This window comes from Astatotilapia calliptera, chromosome 8, assembly GCF_900246225.1.
Source record: "Astatotilapia calliptera chromosome 8, fAstCal1.2, whole genome shotgun sequence".
Lineage (NCBI taxonomy): Eukaryota > Metazoa > Chordata > Actinopteri > Cichliformes > Cichlidae > Astatotilapia > Astatotilapia calliptera.
This window is the reverse complement of record NC_039309.1, coordinates 3,191,647-3,213,028: the sequence shown is the minus strand read 5'-3', so window position 1 is coordinate 3,213,028 and position 21,382 is coordinate 3,191,647. Positions and strand designations below refer to the sequence as shown.

The following is a 21,382-nucleotide window of genomic DNA, read 5'->3' as shown; positions in this document are numbered from 1 at the left end:
AGCGAGGTTCTTTAAAAACCACTGTCACGTGACCAGTGACGTTTCACGTCATCAGCCCTTCACTGCAACTTTCTTCGGTTTTGGTGGTCTAAGTTTTATCTTAGGTTGTGATTATAATATAGATAAGCTTCCAGAAAAGCTCTCGATGTTTCACAAACAAGTTCTATTAGCTTGGTCCCTTATATATAAACACAACTTTACACCCCATACGTATTCAATTTGGAATAATAGGAACATAGTGTATAAAAATAAATCATTATTTTTTTCTAGGTGGGTTGAGAAACGGATCGTTTTAGTGAATCAGCTGTTTAATCCTAATGGGCAGCTTATGTCCTATTCAGAATTCTTAAACACCTATAAATTTCCAGCCACACCCAAAGAATATGCTATATTATTTGATGCAATACCTACGGGTATTATAATGCTTTTTAAAGGTATTCAACCTTGCATATCATCTGTTTCTCTCCCCAACCCTTTAGATTCACACATAGGAAGAATTTGTCTAACAAACCACAGTAAAAGTAATAAGAATATCCGTGCTTTGTTCCAGACAGAATCTCTAACTATCCCACATGTGGTCTCTTATTGGAATTTCTTCGTCAGTGACATTAACTGGAAAAGAGTATGGACAATTCCTAACAAGTATCTGGTAACGAATAAAGTGAAGGATGTCTCATTTAAAATACTGCACAAATTTTATCCTGCTAATCATTACATGACGAAGTTCAAAAGGGACATAAATGTGAGCTGTGGATTTTGTGGAAGCCATCCTGAGACTGTGCAACACCTCTTCTGGATCTGTTCATACGCTAGAACATTTTGGAAAGACTTCAGTAGATTCATTGCTGGACATCTCTATAATGACTTTACTGTGAAACGGGAAAATGTTGTATTTTGTTTCTTTCGAAGGCAAAAAAAAGAAGATGTTTACTTTATAATAAACTTATTAGTTATCTTAGCTAAATTTTATTTTCACAAATGCAAATACAGTAACAAAAAACCTAATTTTAAACATTACTATAATGATGTTTTATGTTACATAAAATTGATTAGTGGATCACTTAACAAAAAGGCTATGAAAACTATTACTATTTGTAGTAATTACAAATTTTTTGAATGTTTGTAATTCTTTGTATTACACCCCCTGGCATATGTTAATTTTGTTCTGATTGTATACATGTTCTGTATACTGTTTCTTAATAAAGTTTAATATTTTGAAAAAAAAAAAAAACTTTCTTCGGTTTGAAGCTTCTGTTAATAAACACTGTTTATTAAACAGTCCCAGAAATAGCTGATAAATCAAACGTAATCTTTTTTAAACACTGTTATAAGACTAGACAAGACTAAGAAAAGAATAAAATAAGACGTTTGGGACCCCATCATCAGCTGCGAAGCTGCAGCAGGTGTGTTTTTAAGTGAAACTTGTCTAAATCTGTTTAATACGTTTAAACTGGAAAGTGTTTGCGGAGTATTGTTGGTGTGTGGGTCTGCATATGTCGTGTCTTTTTAGTAAGTAAGTAAGTAAGTAAACTTTATTTATTAAGTGCTTTTCACAGACAGGCAATCACAAAGCGCTGTACACAAATATTAAAATATTAAAATAAACAATAAAATCAATAGACATTATATACAATGTAAAAGATCAAATGTAAATAATGTAAAAAATATATAAAATATGTAGATCAACAAAAGGCTTGTTTGAACAGAAGAGTTTTTAACTGTTTTTTAAAAGAATCCACAGAGTCAAGCAAACGTAATTGTGGTAAACTGTTCCACAGCCTTGGTGCAACAGACTGAAAGGCTCTGTCCCCTTTTGTCTTCAATCGTGTACGGGGAACAACTAAGAGACTCTGAGTCTGTGAGTGGAGATGACGAGCAGCAGTGTATTTTAAAAGAAGCTTGGATAAGTAATCTGGAGCCTGGCCATTTAGTGCTCTGTATGTTTAAACAAGAATTTTAAAGCGAATTCTAAACTCTATTGGGAGCCAATGTAAAGAATATAAGATGGGAGTGATGTGAACACGCTTGGTAGAGCGAGTTAGTAGTCTGGCTGCTGCGTTTTGTATTGTCTGGAGGCGAGAGAGAGATGATTTATCCAAGCTAGTAAACAGGGAATTACAGTAATCTAAGCGTGATGACACAAATGCATGAATGAGTTTTTCCAGTTCAGCTGAGGAAACCATATGTCGCAGTTTAGACATGTTTCTTAAATGATAGAAACAGGAACGAGACAAAGATTTTACATGAGAGTCAAGGCCCAGAGAAGAGTCAAATATTACTCCAAGATTTCGAATATTTGACTTGACAGATGGACAGAAAGAGGCAAGAACCTGACTGATTTTAGAATGTAGCTCAGGAGGAGCTATGATCATGGTCTCGGTCTTGTTAGTATTTAGAACAAGGTAGTTGCTTGAAAGCCAATTTACCATTTTATTACCAGCTATTTAATTCAGAGACGACACTGAAGACTCAACAACTTGTTAACTGAAGTTAACAACAAAAAATTAATTTCAGTGTATGACAATGATGTATTTATTAATTAGAAATTAAAAACGGACACGCAGTCTTTTCAGAACTTTTATTGATGACCTGAGATTGAAACAGTAAGCCGCGTCAATGTTTAAGTTGTATTGCCTTCAATTATCCACCAGATGTCGCTGTTATTAGTGACATTTTTTAACTCCGCTTTAAACCACTGAATACATAAAAAAATAATAATAATAAAGTAACAAAAATATGAAAAGGAAAAACATGCAGTGCATGATCTTCACACCACAGAAAATGAATCTTTTCTTGCCGGGATGGCTTCATTTTATTTATATATGGATTGTCTGCAGGCTGTGCAAAACGCTGCAGCTATTCACATGTGACACCATTGCTACCTCGGGTACGCTGGTTTCCTTCCCATTTTAAGATCCTGGTCATTTAGAGCCTTGCATGGACTGGCACCAGTCTACATCTCTGATCTGTTACAGCCCTATGTCCCTGGCAGGTCCCAGAGGTCATCCGATCAGGGCTTACTTGCTATAAAAAAAAGACTAAGATGAGAACTAAGGGTGATAAAGATTTTGCCACTGTGGCCCCTAGGTTGTGGAACTCTCTCTCCCAAACCTTAAGAACTGTGGACTCAGTAGTTGTTTTAAAAAACAACTCAAAACTCACCTTTTTAAAACTGCTTTTGATTAATTTTTGCCTGTTTTATATTGTCTGTTTTACCATTTATTATCTGATATCTTATGTGCAGTACTTTGTGACTCTGTCTAGAAAGGTGCTTTATAAATAAAATGTTATTTTTTTATTTATATACAATTGAAGAAAGTGACCCCAGCTTTAGGTTCATACATGCAGTTGTAATGTTGCAATCATAAAATTTGTACTCCAAATACATTTTCCAAACTACACCTTCTATAATTATTCATAGTTGGACCACTGCTCTACATCAGAACAAACATCAGAAGCAGTAATGAGCTCACTGATTGTTCCATGCAAAAGTTTTATGGCAATTTTCATTTTAATGGAGAGAAACAGAATATCATCTAGAAAAATCCAGAAAAAAACAAAAACACATTACATAAAATCTGTAAACTTGTCTGGATTCTGGATCCCACGATTGGAATCTGTGTCAGCAAATCAACACATTACTGATACTTCTGATCGCACCTTAAGCACAGCTATTTAAATAATTAATTTCTGCCATTACAACCTCTGGTCTGACCCAGGGCAGTGGAAAGTATTATAGCATTAAAATATTAAAATACAAGCTTATTTAGATATGACAAAACAAAGCTGGTATTTTTTTAATAGGAAGGTAGAAAAATATCTCACATTTCTTCTTTAAACATTCTAAAAACCTTTTACAAAAACATATTTCTTTCTCCAAATCAGGGAAAACTGATCGTTTGTTTTCCTGCATGTCGCTTACCAACACAAACCACACAGTTAAAGACACTTTGTGCAGTTTTTCTTATATGTGGACTTTCATGTGCTTCTTCAGATTTTCCTGTCGTGAAAATTTTTTATGTTTTGTGTAATTTTTTTTAACTTTGTTTGTTCGTATGTATTTGTTTGGAGTACAAAACGCTGCAGAAAGTACAGTAAGTAACATAAAATCACCCTCCTTTGAACCTACAAATAAAAAAACTAAAAGTAACTGCGACATAAAACAGCAAAAACTAAGCAGAATATAAATTATCTGATTACTGACTACTCAGTCCATCACATCTCCTTTAAATGCTTAATTACTGCCCTGTCCCTTTAAACACTGTACAAAAGCTTTAAAAGCCAGAAATTCCACATTTTCATGCCATAGTGTTAAAGAGTTTAGGGTTTGGGCTACTTTTCATCATCTTAGACCAGACACTAGTTTTATCCATCCCACATGTTAAAACAATGCTTCATATTTTATGATAGTGATTTTTTTAAATGAAAAATGTTAGTTATTGTTAAGAATTCAGAAAGCAGAATAAAATTAAGATAACGTTGTGCACTTACAAGGAGGGCTCAAACATGCTGTAGTGAGCCTCTATCTCTGAAAATGTTCTCAGGAAGATTTTGTATCCCACCTTTCAGCATATTTAATACTAAAAAGGATCTGACTTGGGGGGGCTCAGGTGGGAGGCAGTCACTGACGGGAGAAAAAGAAAGAATAATAAAAGTGGAACCCTTGTTTCCAGCTCAGTTTCTTTGTTTCGACCGTGGTCGCTCCGCTGTGGGATCGCTGGGGGCGCTAATGTGTGCAACACCCGGTGTTTGAGTTGCGGGATGGAGTTTCGCTGACACACACACACACACATATACAAAAGCGTTACGGAATATTTGTTTGACCCTGTCTGTCCACTAACAAAGCCAAATCTACCGGGCGCACCTACCCGAGCAGCATGGCCGATAATATTGTAAGTACAGCGGCGGGTGTGCTCCGGCTAACGTTAGCTAGCCTGTTAGCCGGACTCCTGAGTGATGAGGCAGCAGAATTAGCTTGGCTAGCATTAGCAAGCTAACATGAGCTAAGAGTGACCAGGGCCTGTTCAGCTAGCCGGCTAATATGATAGCTAGTAGGCTAGCTGACGACATCCGAATGAAAAGAGTCATTGTTGGCTAACGGGAGAGCGACAATAACGGCCGGCTTAAAATGACTGGCATATTCTTTCAGCTCTTTAGCATGACAGTAACACGAATAGCTCGGTAACGATGGGAGCTGTGATGTTGCACATTCACCACGAAAGTGATATTTAGTTAGTCTGTGAATGAGCCAGTACACACTGACAGCTTTCCAGAGTAGTTCAATGTCAACATCGTCATGTTGCAGCTAAAAACCAGAGACTGATGAGCTAACGTTAACCCGACTTTTCTTTCTGCACTGTCACGGTTGTCATAATACCCCGACACTGACACCGGAGGGGGGCAGAAAGGGGGGAGCTGCGTCCTGGTTTTGACTGACAGGTGTTTGAAATGCTACAATGGATTCGGGCTTGTACTGTAACGGCTGAATTGTGGGTTTATTTCTGTCCCTCCTTTAGATCATCAGGGTGCAGTCCCCAGAAGGGATGAAAAAAATTCCTTCTACAAAGAGGGAGACAGCTGCTGCTTTTTTAAAGAAGGTAATGTGGTAAATATAACAGCACTCAAGCATCTTGTTTTCTTCTGTGCTCTAAGGGCTGGTTTCCAGCCTCAGGATTTATCAGTTTGGCCTGGCAGTCCAGTATAAGGGGGTCAGTTCAGCCTTTAAATGAAGGTGGTGGCTGACTTCTGAACAATGCAGGATTTTAATTAGTCATGGCTGCTGTCTTCTTCCCTAAGCCCCATTCTGCCTTTTTATAAGGATCCCTGCTGACAAACCCACTGGATAGCTAAGAAAACAGTTTAGTTAAAGACTTCTAAACACATTATAGTTTTAATTCAGCTGTAGATAGTATGCTTTATTTGATGTTTGCATAAGATAATGAAAAATGATCTGTGAATAGTTGTCCAGCAGTTACAAACACAATAACATCTAAGCCTGGGCCATCATATTCTGTTCTGCTTATGACCTCTTTGGGTTTCCGAAGGCATGGGAGAAGATGAGGGAGAGTGAGCTCAAAACAGTTGTCCTCAGGTTTTTCAGATGTAAAGGAGGGGAAACAGGTATTTTCTGTAGCTTGTGTTTCCATAAACTGCCAGGCACCAGCACTCCTTCACCTCAAGGCTTTGTCAGCTCATCCTTATTATTTATTTTCCTGGAAGTAGTAACACCGTGTCCTCATGCAGTTGAAAAGTCACAAAATTCAGAGTACCATCCTAATCTGCACGCCCTCCCTCACTTCATCTCCAGTTCACAAAGATTACCCATGTTTGCTGCCTTCAGGGTACAGTGGTGCCCACATTGTTTTAAATTGCTATGCATTGTAAAATTAAGTAAGAATAATAGACATAAAATAAAATGGTCACAGTTTTCTGGCTGGAAGAATGAAAGGCTATCTGAAAGCCACAGTGTAGTTGCAAAAAGACTTTGATCCAATAGAAATCTGGGAAAAAAGCAACTTTTTGTTTTGACCGTTTGGTGACACCATGTTTCAAAAGGGGAGATTATCAGCTCTCTCAGTGGTTATTAGACCCATCACATGCAGTTACTTGTGGCCAAAACAGCAGGAATGTTATTCTTGATGCTTCAAAACAGGTCTTTTTAAACCAAAGGGCTATGATATGCTAGTCATGTTAATACTGTCAATCATAAGGATGTACTGATATATGAACCAAATATAGTCATTAGCTGATATTGGCATATCAGCAAGTAAGATGGCATTTATCCGCATCAGTAGCTGATATTTATCTGTTGTGTCACATCGGTCATGTGCTGGCAAAAAAGCAAAGAATTTCCCACTCTCTGCTTTCCTCCACACCAGAACTGGATCCAAGCCTTCTGTACGTTATTTCCACAGTACACTGAAAACCTGTGGAGGCCTCTTATTTTTTCCACAAAGAAAATTGATTAGAAAATGTTTTATCTTTCAATCAGTACAGGAGTGTTATGTGTTGTGTGTGGGCTTTGTTTTGTTTTTTTCCTCCTCTTGTGCCTGTACATGCATGAAGCTGTGTAGGAAGTAACAGAGCAGGTCGGTCCTTCACCGCTCCTGTGCGTTTTTGTGGATTGTGTTTGATGTTTTAGAGTCCAGGCATTGCTTCACATCACAGAAGGCACAGATAAAAGCAGATAATCCATTTTTTATAGGACTTGAATTTTACTGAAGGCCTGTTAATAATTTAATCCACTTCCCCAAATCTAGTGCATAAAATACAGGAAATTCCTGTATCCATTTACAGCTGTCTGGTAATGTTGAATCCAACATTTGCACCAGTGGTGAATCACTGCTGAGCTGGACTCACATCAGATTTGGACAACTCCTAATCTGATGTCAGTCCAACTCTGCAGGACTGTGAACGCCCTTTGGTGTTTCAAGAAGTTTGGCTGACACAAACAGGCTTCAGAGATGTGAATTTGAAGACCTGCAAACATGAACTGTAAGTTAAAACTTTAAATCTAAAGACCTTCTTTACCAAAAAGGACAGAAGCCGGTGAAATGACAATAAAAAATGAAGTGATCTGCTTGATTGGTAAAATATCAGGTATTCAGGTGACAAGAGTCAGCAAAGCAAAAATAGGAAGTTTTAGCAAATTGACAACAAACGTGGTAAAATACAGTGTGAGGTAAGAATAAGGCACCGTAAGACTTATAGTAAAGCTGACCAATGGTATTACTCCCAAGTTATACAAGTCTCACTTACCAAAGGACTTAAGAGCCACTTTCCCCTCTGTTTCTGGGTAAATTTTCTCTGTTATGCTTCAATTTTACACATGAGGATGGGAAATAATTACATTTGCATTTTAATCACTGTCTATGAAAAGCCTAAAATAGAAGCATATAACGCAGACAGAGCACTGCAGCAGCACCTCATCAAAATGCATTTGTTAAGGCAGGACTGTGTAGCTTGCAATTCAATGGAAAGTTTTCACTCCGTACTGAAATGCAGCTATGAGCCAGACAGAAAAGAGAGGAGCTGAAAACAATGTCTGATTGTGTACTTTTCCCATAGTGATGAGATCTTACGCTGTTCTTTTGGTGTGTCATGAGAAAAGTGATCCCCAGACAACCTCTATGCTTCTCACTGCTCTTCTGTTCTCTGCTAATTTTATTAGTGTGGACATAGTACTTTTCAGACATAGGTGTAGAGTTCTGGAGTGCACCGGATCAATGCCACTTTCTTCCTCAAAGTGAGGAAATAAAATATTGGTGTTTAGCAAAATTCTAGTGAAATCCAGTTATCAGTTCAGTATATTTCATGTAAGAGAGCCATTAAAGACTAATCAGATTTGAAGTCAGTATTTTTCTCCTCTGTCTGTAACTAGTAAACGTAACAAGGTGCAAAATATGCAGCGCAACATGTCTCAAGTAAAACAGTGTTTATAGAATGACACAGAATACCAAAAATAACTTGTTTTGTTTTTTTTCACACAACCCAATATGTAAGTTTTTGGGTTGTTTTTTTTTTTTTTTTACCATCAGTACAGGTTAGAGTCAACTATTTGGATTTGTGGAAGTTTCCTTTGGTTCTGTCTAAAGCCTCTTTATCAGATCTTAAAATGCATGTACGTGGAAAAAAGGCCCACACAGGGAAATGATCAGCATCCCACTGAGTGTATTACAGTTACATGATGTGATGTAAAAGTGCTACGAGGGACACCCTCCTGTTCGATCCGCTCAGAGTGCCAACCATAAAGAGGTGTTCCTCCAGGCTGACGCTCTTTGCTAATCTGCTTTGAGTGATTGGTATCTTTTCAAGAGCAAACTGTCTTTACACAAGAACCAGCACATGTGATAAGAATTCACTCCCGGCAGCACAAGGCTTTGACGTTTATGCTTAATGATGAATTTAAAGTGTCTTGATGGCTATCAATGTTTTTGTTCCAGGCTATATGAAATGTGTGTCGTATCGATATTCTTGTCAAAATCCGGTATCTGCTTCTCCCACAGGTGGCCAAAGAATTTGGGTTCAACTCTAATGGGTTTTCGGTTTATCTGAACCGCAACAAAACCGGAGAGCTCGTATCCCAGAACAAAACCCTCAGCCTTCTTAAGATCAAGTAAGTAGAAACAAACAGACTTTAACCTTTAATTAGAGTCTGAATTTCACTCTTGCCTCTCTGGGGAGTGTTGGTTCCCAGAAATACTGTCTTCTTTGTCGACCTCCACAGCTTTAATCATCTTATTCTTCTCTCTCGTGTTTTGTAGGCATGGGGACATGTTGTTTTTGTTCCCTTCAGAATCCTCCACCTCCTCCGGGGAGGTTATGGACACGGCCACCCCTCACACATCTTCGTCACTACCATCCGTCTCGTCCTCTTCTTCGTCCTCCATGATCCCCCGGTCCTTTTCAGCGCCCCAGGTCCAGGAAGATGAGATCGATCAGTATCTGGCCAAGCAAGATGGCAAGATCTACAGAAACAGAGATCCGCAGCTGTAAGGAAGAGGACCAGCTGCACACATCTGACCTCAGTGCAGATGTTGGATACCTAATCATTCTTTTCTTGTTCCAGATGTCGCCATGGTGCCCTTGGGAAGTGTGTGCACTGTGTACCGCTAGAGGTAAGATATTTCATTCCTGTGCTTTGTTTCTTAAATGATGAATGTTAGGGCTATAAAGCATGTTTCTTCTGATTCCAGCCTTTTGACGAAGACTACCTGAATCACCTCGACCCACCAGTGAAGCACATGTCATTCCACGCATACCTTCGCAAGCTGACGGGTGGCGCTGATAAGTGAGGAGCTGTTTTTAATTTTCCAGTTTGGTTGCTCATAATGTCAGACTCTGACACTGTTCTGATCTCCTGCAGGGGGAAGTTTGCTGCTCTGGAGAACATCAGCTGTAAGATAAAGTCAGGCTGCGAGGGTCACCCTCCCTGGCCGGAAGGCATCTGCACCAAGTGCCAGCCGAGTGCCATCACATTGAACAGACAGGTATGTCACGGTAACAAGTGTTGGGAGAAATATTCGTTTACTTCTTTTATCAGCAAATATGACACCGAAAATACTTGAAGCGAACCTTCCTGTCCTGGGAGTAGGGCTGGGCCATATTATACCGTTCACGGTAATACCGGTATAATGTTAGGCAACGATAGGAAAATGAAATATCGCGATAGAATGGGAGTAAAACGCGCATGCGCAGTGCCTTTGTTTTCATACGCACATGGCCGATTGTTGAGTGAAACAGATGAACCAGAATTGGTTTGTAAAAATGGTGCAACTTCAGTGATGTGGAACTGGTTTGGCGTTTGTCCGTCAGATACACGACAAAGCACATTTTTTTGCAGAACATGCAAGCGGCCGTCGTTATTGTCGTATTTGTCGGACTAAGATGCTCTTAAATCTGGGAGTAATCTGGGTCCTAAACTCCGTAAACCTTCAGGTCAAACAACACTGCAGCATCACTGAGAGTTTAAAAACTGTCTAAATTCTTTCATCTTTAATAAAACGATCAGCATTGCTGCTTTACCAGGTGTAACTATGAAGTTTAACTTCCAGGCATCCATGAAAACAAAATTTATTACATTTAACGGAGTTAGAAGTTAGCAGGAAGCTAGCGGAAGTTAGCTCGCTAGTTTCGCTAGTTACCCAAGCATGATATTGCATGTTCTGACTGAGAGATTTCTGAATAAATTCAAACGTACAGCTCTGCTATCACTTCCAACATAAATGAAGACGGGAAACTAAACAGCACTGACGTTTGTAAAGTTACTGAAGTTGGGCTAGTTGGTTTATAATGATGTGCTACGTGATCGCTAGCGACACAGCTATGTTAGCATGACATAAACAGTGAAGCTGGAGGACGAACACTAACACTTTTCCACTTATAAAAGTTAACGTGCCTGATAGTTAGAGACAAATGCAATCGCATGGCAGGATGCTGTAAACGGACCAAACTTCAGTCAGGAGAACAACTGAGATAATCCATAACGACTGAGATAATCCATCCACAATACGAGGTTAGTCATTAATATACTGCAACAACATGGGAATAGAGCAGCTGCCAGAGAATTCAACATTAATGAATCAATGGTACAGAAGTGGAGGAAGCAAGAAGAATGAGTTTAATAAAGTTTGATTTATCTGACTGCCTTGTTTCGCTTAATGTGCCTTATAATCCCGTGCACCTTATGGTCCGAAAAATACGTACTGCACACTGCAGTTTAATGTTGCAAAGCACCTCTTTTTAACTTCAGTGGATTTTATACATGGTTATGCTCAGGATATGTCAGCCCATTTCTACTGGAAATGCCTTTTGGTTAAACTTTCAGCAAGGAATTTGTATTCGCACTGTTAAATTTTTATATAGCTTTAATGTACATAAAAACCAGCTTCTTGTTTAAGTGAAAATAAAAGGAAGGTTGTCTTTTTGCACTAGTAATGTTGTGGAGTTGTATTTTGTCTTGCATCAATTATATCGTCAGTTATATCGTTATCGCAAATTTTCAAATATATATCGTGATAAATATTTTTGGCCATATCGCCCTGCTCTACCTGGGAGTACTCCATATTTCACCATATGAAAGATGGAATGAGCTCCAGAACCCTGAAGTGGTTTAGAAAATGAATGGATTGGATTACTCTGCAGCTGTTTTACTGAAAATGTGCCTATTTGCTTAATACTGCACACATTTGTAATGTTTTCTGTCCCTGTTAATAATTTAGATCACAGTAAAAGTTTCAGGCGCATTAAATGGCAGGTGTACATTACAGTTAGCTTCAGTACAAAGTGCTGAGCAACACTGGGAATTTAATCCCCAAGTATATTTTAGCATGCAGACTCCTCCTGAGCGGCTGCTTCCACATCTTCAAAGAAACTTGATCCATGTCTAAAAAAACCAAACAACAGTCCTGAGTATCACACCGTGTATGTGAATGTAGTTTTTCTTTCCCCCCCCCAGAAATACAGACATGTAGACAACATCATGTTTGAGAACCACACCATTGCTGACCGCTTCTTGGACTTCTGGAGGAAGACGGGCAGTCAGAGGATGGGGTACTTGTACGGCAGATACACGGAGCACACAGACATCCCCCTGGGCATCAGAGCGGAAGTGGCTGCCATCTACGAACCCCCACAGGTGGGACATTCTCACTGAGTGTATTGCTGCCTGATTCTGCTCTGCAAGTGAAATTGTGTCTTAGTTTATTTGCTCAATAAGGTTAAAGTCCTCACTGAGCATTAACTGCATTTAAAACTATGCTGTTTTTCTCGGCTGTGTTTCAGAATGCCACCCAGAACAGCCTGGAACTGTTGGATGATCCCAAAGCTGCAGCCGTGGATGAGATTGCTGCCAAACTGGGCATGTGCAAGGTTGGGTTTGATTTCCCCTCAGTGCTCTGTTTGACCTCACATTGCTTTCATGTTTGCATACAGGCAGAACTATATGCATGCACATATATACAAAAAATAGATGCCTCTACAGTCAGACGTTAATCCAGTGAATGGATTCCAACTCCACCACTTAGGCTGCAGCTGGCAGACGTCCTTGTTCTGCTTTGCAGCTTTACTGTGCTCAGTACTAGTTCTCCTGGTAGAGTGGCCTTCCAGCTACTAAAGGGACTACTGTCAGTGTCGAGTTGGAGTCTGTCAGAGAGCTCAAGACACCTAAATGACCCTGATTAGCCTGTTGCTGCAAGTGGGGCATGGATGACCAGGGAGAAAAATCTGACATGAAACTTAAGGGTGTACTCAAAACAGGCAGTACATAACATGCCTGACCACAATTGTCCCCCAGAAGTCGAGTTAGTTTGGCGTGATCTCTATCCCCACCCACCCTCTTGACTCCAGCACTTCTTCAGTTAAAGCTGCAGATTTTCTATGAAAATCTCTTTAATTAAATAACATCTGTAAGGCCTGTCAGAGGTCAGCCTAAGATTAAAAACATGACAGTAAAATAATGAAAGTCATGAAATGGATTATTTTTAATGACAGTTTCAAAAATACCTTTCTCTGCACTGTTTTTAGTTCATATTGGGCTATTTTTGTAATCGTGGTGGTAAGTTAATAGAAAGCTTTCTATGGAGCTTGGTTTCAGTCTGATATCTCAGAGGGCACAGCACAGGCAGGCGTATGTCCAATCAGGTGTAGCTCGGTGTTTGGAGCTGTCAGTCATCTGTCACCACTGTTTAGTGGCTCACACATCATGTGTTTGTTACTGTGAAGCACGGTGACCTTCACGTGTAAAACGGGAACAGCGATGGGGAGACGCATGCTGTTGCTGTAATGATGTGTTAGTGTGGTGGGAGAAAATCATGCAGGGATATTTGGAGTATTGAGAAATACAAATTTATTTTGAAAGGTTGAAGAAGCACAAAAATATTTTTAAACTTCAAGACTCGGGCGTATGCAGTGATGTTAATCCTTGCATGTGTATGTGTTTTTTGCATATCACCTGGTGTCTTGTGGTTTTTGTTTATCTAAGGGCTGTTTTTGTTCCATTTGGATAAAAAGATGAAACTTTGAGAATTGAGTTTAACTTATAGTTTTGTTACATCATGTAAAATCGCTGAATATTCGAGCAGATAATCTTATGAGTGGACATTATTATGTTTGCTTGTTCTGCAGGTGGGGTGGATCTTCACGGACCTGCTGTCTGAGGATACGAGGATAGGCACCGTCCGCTACTCGAGAAACAGCGTGAGGATCCATCTGACTCAAAGATGATCTGTTAGTCTTAATTGTGGTGTTTTCCTCTGTGTATCCTTAATGTCCTTACTTGTGTTAGGACTCGTATTACCTGAGCGCGGAGGAGTGCATCACAGCGGGATACTTCCAGAATGAACATTCAAACCCCTGCAGACTTTCTCGAGACGGACACTTTGGATCCAAATTTGTGACTGTGGTCGCGACAGGTTGGTACTGTTCCTTTTTTTTTTCTTGTGAGTGGTTTATGAATGAGAAACAGGGGAACATTTTCTTCATTACTTTATCAATGCAGGCATGGTTACTTGATCATAAACCACAAAAAAGCATCTCTTCCCAAAATGTCCTTTTGGCTTTTCCAATGGGAACACAGTGGCATCAAATCCTCATGTCACACCCTAACTTGTCGTTAACATGGAAAATTATGTAGTGAAAAGCAGAAGGGGGTCGATGTCCTCTTATCTGCTGAAGTTATAAACATACTGGACAATTACGCAGGTAGATAACCTTTTTTTTTTTGGTCATATAAATCTACCACACCTGTAGAAAAATATTTCAGGTAAAGGTGGGCACACAGCAACTCATGCAACTGGATTTTTATTTTGTATTTGTATGTTTTTCAAATAGCAGAGCCCTTTATTTTTGAGCTGTTTCCGTCAGAGCCAGTAGCGTACTGCAGTTTGGGGGAAGTCGTAAAGTTTAATCATTTCTTTTTGTTTGTATCTGCTGTCGGTTATAGACCTTAGAAAAACATTCAGTATCTGCAGGTCACACTTCAGCAGGCTAAAAAAAAGTGATTTGGTGCAACTCTGGGTATAGTTAAGTTTGTGGTTCAATCACAGATTACCTCAAGCCTAGAAACCTGCTTGACAATTTATTTGGGTCAGTCTAATACAGGGTGTCCAACTCCAGACATCGAGGGTCGGTGTCCTGCAGGTTTTAGATGTGTCCTTGATCCAACACAGCTGATTTAAATGGCTAAATGACCTCCTCAACATGTCTTGAAGTTCTCCAGAGGTCTGATAATGAACTAATCATTTGATTCAGGTGTGTTGACCCTGGGTGAGATCTAAAACCTGCAGGACACCGGCCCTCGAGGCCTGGAGTTCCCCACCCCCTGATCTAAACAGACTTAAATCATTCATTAATCTGCACATCCCAGAATGCAACACTCAGCATGTTGTAGCCTCTCCTTTCATATATCCATAGAACTCTTACAATCTTAAGGAAACTGGTTTAGGTGTTCAGTTTACAGCTTTACTGTAAGGTCTGTCAAGTGTTAAACTACGACTTAAAACATGTGCGTCCATTTGAAGCCAGAGGAGCCAGACGTTGTGCGGGATCAGGCATGAATGTTTTCACCGCCTTTTGTATTTGTTCCAAGAAAACACCCAGCAGTGACCTCAACACTTTTATTTGCATGAGTGAGGCCCCGGCAGCCAAAGCTGATGTCATGGCTACGCATCTCGCAGCAAGCAGGGGCGAAGTCCATCTGTTTTACTGTTTGTAAATCACTTGCATGTGTAATGCTAAACAGACTTTACACACTCAGTGTTTTACACACTATAGTGTTATTGCAGTGTGCATGATTTCTCTGTTGATATTTTTAACTTCTCATCAGGTTGTCCTTGCTTATTAAGATTGACTTTATTCTGGCTTTGTCAAAGATTACATTTTGTGGTAAACTGGATGAATAGAAAGCTATTTAAGGAGAACTTAAACAGCTCAAAATCACTTTGTTTAGTTCAGCTTGAGCTGCTAAGGTGACTAAAAAATCGAGCATTCAGTTAGCAACATCTACTGACAAAGGGTGAAACGCTTAAGGTTCTCAGGGGAACCTGTGGATTATTGATGGTTGGCTTATCTCAGGATCCCTGATCACCTGATCCACTTTATACAGCACATCACATGTCACTGCTGTCTTTGGCTCTCTTGATAGTCTTGTGATTGTTGCACAGCTCTCCTAACGTGGGCCTTTGTTAGTGACTGGCAGTTGCCTTTGCAAGACTAGTTTTAAAATCATCACCATCCTTAATTTATTTGCAATGGAAATAATATTTTTGTTTTTCGGCGAGTGGTTATTATTTATTTATTATTATTTATTTATATTTCTCTGTGCTGTTTTATGTGCAGGTGGTCCAGATAACCAGGTGCACTTTGAAGGATATCAGGTGTCCAATCAGTGCATGGCTCTGGTGAGAGACGAGTGCCTACTGCCCTGCAAAGACGCTCCCGAGCTGGGCTACGCTCAAGAGTCGAGCCCTGAGCAGTATGTACCAGACGTCTTCTATAAGGTGAGATGGCGTATAAAAAAAGCTCTGATGTGATGAAGTGTGCATGTTTAAGAAAAAAATAAATATTAGGTACTTATTTTGGGGTTAGATGTTACTTATCAGCTCATCCAGATGTTGAGATTGATTTGTCTGATTTTCACATCCAACAGGACAAAGACAAATTTGGAAATGATGTCACGTTTCTAGCTCGACCTCTTCCCGTGGAGTATCTTCTTATAGATGTGAGTATTTTTAATAATACTTTTTGTTTCTTTAGTGCAGCAAACTATATTCTGACACTAAATTTCCAGAAAACTTGTATAGAGAAATATTATTTTCTTCGCAGATAACCACAACTTTTCCAAAGGACCCCCAGTATACCTTTTCTTCTACGCAACGCTTTCCCATTGAAAACCGGGATATTCTTGGAGAGACACAGGTAAGTACTGTCAGCATGAGCTTGTATTTCCCTCATCCGATTCAACAAGGTATAAAAAGGCCATCAAAGTATTTGGTTTAAGGAGAGGATTGATGGTCCCAGTTTGGGAAATGGGTGTTTGGAAATTTAACTGATCTCTCATCCCCTTCGTCTTTGTACTGTTTTCACGCTAATGCATAAAGACAGTCGCTCGTCCATCTGTGGTGTGGCTGTCTTCTACAGATAGCAGAGACACTGAAGAATCTATCACAAATCTGGCATTCCAGACAACCCACAGTGGAGGTTGTGGGCAAGCAGGGAACAACAAAATCCAATAGCTGAAAACACTCTTCATCTCCCGTGTTGTGGTAAAATCACAGAGTGCACGGCATAAGTGTTTAGAAAGGAACTCTCAGACAGTGAATTTAAAAATAGCAGCCATGCTGGAAACTGTGTGGACATGCCTGAGTGACTGACTGTGAAGGTGTGGTTTAATAATTCATCTTGTTTTTCTTGTTTGTTTGCAGGATTTTCACAGTTTAGCCACATACCTGTCTCAGTGCACCTCCACATCATTCCTGAACATCGTGTCAGACTTTCATCTTCTCCTCTTCCTCGTCACCAATGAAGTCATGCCTCTGAGAGTAAGTTCAAAGCCTTGACGCTTTCAGGTTTTCATTTGTTTCCCATTTGTAATGCAGATGATGGGTTGGACCGCATTCTTCTCCAGTCTGGAAGTAGTTACTCCTCCAAGGATGTTTTCACTCAGACCTTTCTGCTCATTTTCAAACCGGCCCATCACGACGGTCGCAAACATTGTTTTTCTGTAATGAACCGCTTGATCAGATTTGGATGTCCTACATAAAGCACAGACTTGCCAAACATAAACTCTCTGGTGTACTGTTTTTGCTTTTAACTCCTCAGCATCTTGAATAATTTTCAGCAGATAGATGAAAGCTTGTGTTTGTATCTGCAGGACAGCATCGGGCTGCTACTTGAAGCAGTGAAGACTTCTAATGAGGATCTGGCACAGACCTGGAAGAAGTCTGAGCAGTGGGCCACCATCGAGCAGCTGTGCAGTAAGTCAGGTTTTTATATGAACCACAGGTTTAAATTCTGTTTTTGACGGCCTGTAAACTTGGTGTCTTGATGGTACATTTCATAAGGTTCTCATCTGCACATAACCATAAATATATAGCAACATAACCAGCTGCCTCCCAGGTGAGTCTTTTCCTGCAGATAGACTCCACCATGTTAAACTGCAGCTCATTATTAAGCTTACATGCTCTTTCTAAAGAGCGCCTCAAATAAACCATGACTGCACAAAAAATGTTCGATCACACGTGTGTTTGATATGGTTGGTGTTAAATATTACTAATAAATATGAATAATTTACTATGGTTAAAAAACGAATGTGTCTCTGGACTGACTTTGAACTGCAGCAGGAGGAAAGAAGCTGCAGACATTTCTATAAAGTGGAAAATCACTCAGATGGTGTGTGCTGCTGATTTGAGCTCATTAGTAAACAGATTATTGGGGATTATTTAACTCAGCAGACCACAGAAATAAACTCTGCCTGCTTGTGACCTCTCCACCGTTACCACCTGTAATTTTCCAGGTTTCCACCAGTGTATTACAAGCTGTGTCTAAGGGGACACCCTGTTAATACTAAGTTAGCTTGTAACTCCTTATCTTGGTGTTCTTGTTAATTTTTTTAACATCTATAGACAAGACTTAGGTTTCAGTTTAAAAACAGGGAGTAAAGAACCAAACAGATGTTATATCTGGATACTGTTTCAGCTGTTCAGCTGACTCACTTATATCCACTTATTACTGAAAGAATCCTGAATGGAAGTCTGTAGGAGAAGAAACAGCAAAGATGGTGGTAGCTTTTTCAACCTTATTTCAAGTGACAAGTTAATTATAAGATGCTTTAAGAGTGAGAGGACAGATGTGTTTCTAGGAGGATGTTGACTGTGTGTTACTCTGCCTTTGTGCAGGAAATGTGAAATGCATCTAAACATCTGTAGAAAGTTTTATTTTAATACTAGTTTAAATAGACTGCTGGTGCCACCATGAGCATGATCGGATTAACCAATCAGCTCCTGAAAATCACCCTGAAAGAAGTCCCTGCAGAGTAGCTTCCTGTAGTGGGAATGCTCATAAAGGTGTAGGTCCACTCAGCTGTTGATCAGAGAAAAGATGGCGGCATATCTTCCCAGAGAGGCTGCTGCATAAAACCACTTCTACTCTTCACTGTGGTAATATCCTGTTTTTCCTCTGCTGTCCTTCCAGGTACAGTGGGTGGGCAGCCCTCCAGCTCTCTGGATTACGGGGCCATGGGCGGCCCCTCGGTTCCTGCCTCCTCCTCCGCCATGTGGTCCTGCCTCCACTGTACCTTCATGAACCAGCCCGGCACTGAGCACTGTGAAATGTGCAGCCTGCCCCGCAGTTAAAACCCTTCGCCCTCGGCCCTGCTTCCACACCCTTCACCGATCGAGCTCAGTCACTGCACCAGGACCAGCTGCGAGACTCTGACGGCGTCAGCGATCTTTTCTTTTCTCGCCTCACGTCGAAGCCTCTGCCCTTCCCATCTCACAGGCTGCTGTGACGTGCAGAGGGATTTGCTCGTTTACATCAATTTCACTGAGTCAAAATAAAGTTGAATCAGAGGTTTTTTTTTGGTTTGTATCCCTTCACACTGTTGCTTTTCTGAGAGGCAGAATACATTTTAGATAAAGCACTCTGTGGCTGAGACCCCTTTCACTCAAATAATCCCGCCGCCCTCCTCGGCTCAAACATCCTGCTGTGACTCAGGACAACAGCGAAGACTCGAGTGTTTGGATTTTTTCTCACACCAGTGCCCCGCTCACTGTCACATGTCTTCTGGAAAATCTTGCTGTGTATAAATACATTTAAGAGTTGATACTGTTAATTTAATTAAGCATTTTTCTTTTTTGTTTTTTATCAGATTGTAGCGTATACTTTAACATTTTGAATCTTCAGAGTGGGCTCGGCTCCGGCAGGTTTTCATAGGTCTCTTTGATGAGCCCCTTAAAGTACAATCATCAGTCAAAGCTCAGACCTGGAAATGCTACGAGCTGCAGAGTAATCCCACTTAAATAGAGTTTCTATTTTCAGTATTAAATTTGAAAAGACGCCCTCCTCTGATCGAACACGTTGGTGATGATCGCCCTTTTTTTTTTGAATGAGCCTAAAGTTGTTTTTTTTTGTGTTGCTGGTTTTTTGTAGCGTTTGAATTTGGTGGTTTGAACTCGAGCAGGCACAATATGTAGCTTCTTATTTTATCAGCTGTATGTTCTGTGTCTCTGTTAAACTACATCCCCAGGACAACCACCCGCCTTCATCGTTCTCTTCACCGACTCGCAGAGTATCATCCGTGAGGTGCTTTAGAAACAACCGGTGCTCGCCACTTTCACCTCCCTGCCTGCCAGCCAGGGCAGAACTGATGTTCCTCCACTGATGGTCCCCTGCAGGTTTTCTTTTCTTCTTAATCACTCTGTGTGCGAGGGGTCGCAGGTGAACACGGGGGGGGGGAGAAACACCCAATTTAAACCTGCAAACTAGATGGCACCACCTCCCAAAATCCACGTTAAACCCAGAGTCTGTTCATCCAATTTACAGCAAATTACTTTGCAGTATTATAGCAGGAAAAGCTTTGGGTGTATTAGTGATTTTTGAAATCAGTCCACCTGTATTTTACCTGCTTACACCGGCAGAGATATCGGCTGTAAAAGAGGATCTGTGGAAGTAAAGGGAAGTTTGTGGCGCTCGGACAATTCCCAGTACCTGTTAAAAATACCCTTAAAAGTCTGACCATCGCTGATTTATGACGATAGTTTTCAATTTTATTTCTGCATCAAATATTGGGACCAAGACATAGCATCATAAGAAAAAAACCCTCCTTTGTTCTGGTGAACATGCGGTGCTCAAATCTTCTCTAACATCTAAGCAAAAAAACAAAACCAACTGATGTTTTTTGTTAATAGTGTTGTTTAAAGGGAATTTTGGGGAGTTTGACACATGTGGCCAACGTTAGCTTTCACGACTTTGCATTTTTCTAGTACTTCTGGATGTTTTGACCTGTTTAATGCATTAAAAAGGGACACAAACACCATAAAGCTGCACAGTAGCTAATGTACACCATCTTCAGACTGTACATAAAAGATGGACCTAGCCGCAATATTTAAGTCCCAGCTGAGGGTCTCCTCTGCTGCAACATTTGCATCTGGAAACTGAAAGGGACTTGTGTAATCTGTTTGTGACTCTAATAACAAACAAAACTTCCTAAATGAGCATCACGTGTTCAAGAAGACCTCAAACAATCAGCAGAAAACTGCTTAATCAGGTTTTAGATCCATGGAGCTTCTATATATATGGAAGTCTTTCTGAGTCGCCCCCTGCTGGCCATTACAGAGAATGCAGGTTTAAGGCAGCGCTTCTATGGCCATAAGCTCCGTCCATCTTTTGTTGCCACCTTATAGGTTTAGTTTGGGTGTTTCTTTTTTCCCCACCCCAACACTTTTTTTTTTTTGCCCCAACAATGGTCCACATTAATGAAATCAGTAATCAGTACTGTAGAGTTGAACTGCAGCTTTTGAAAATAGGGCTCTTCAGGTCAGAGGACGAGTCGTGGGCGCCAGATTCCTGCTATTTATGAGACGTGTGCTTCTTTGTAAGACGGTAATTCCATTGATGGAGTGAGGATATATTTTTAGTTGTAGATTGAGTTCTTTTCTTTTTGCCCGGTGGTATCATTATCGCCCCTCCTGAGCGTGATTTCTCTGATGTCATGCTGACAGACAGCGGTGACCTTTTCCTTTTGTATTGACCCGGGGGCCGTTTGCTGAGCAAGCATGCTCTTGGACTTGCAGCCGTTCCTCACTTTCCACAGAGCTAACTGAGGACCCTGAAAGTTGTATGGTGTTGACCTGGATTTGAAACAATAAAAAAGGAGTTGATGGAAAAA

The 21,382-nt window shown here is 40.3% G+C and overlaps 1 protein-coding gene across 1 annotated transcript; it reads left to right on the top strand.

Moving 5' to 3' along the window:
• Window positions 1–4,679: 4,679 nt before the first annotated feature.
• Window positions 4,680–21,382, top strand: nploc4 (NPL4 homolog, ubiquitin recognition factor). Its single transcript, XM_026177858.1, has 17 exons — window positions 4,680–4,892; window positions 5,517–5,597; window positions 9,006–9,115; window positions 9,264–9,491; window positions 9,569–9,617; window positions 9,696–9,790; window positions 9,866–9,989; window positions 11,957–12,136; window positions 12,283–12,369; window positions 13,624–13,695; window positions 13,784–13,910; window positions 15,835–15,995; window positions 16,145–16,216; window positions 16,321–16,413; window positions 16,920–17,036; window positions 17,369–17,471; window positions 18,688–21,382. The coding sequence occupies exons 1-17, from the start codon at window positions 4,878–4,880 to the stop codon at window positions 18,846–18,848; spliced, it is 1,875 nt and encodes a 624-aa protein (XP_026033643.1). The 5' UTR covers window positions 4,680–4,877; the 3' UTR covers window positions 18,849–21,382.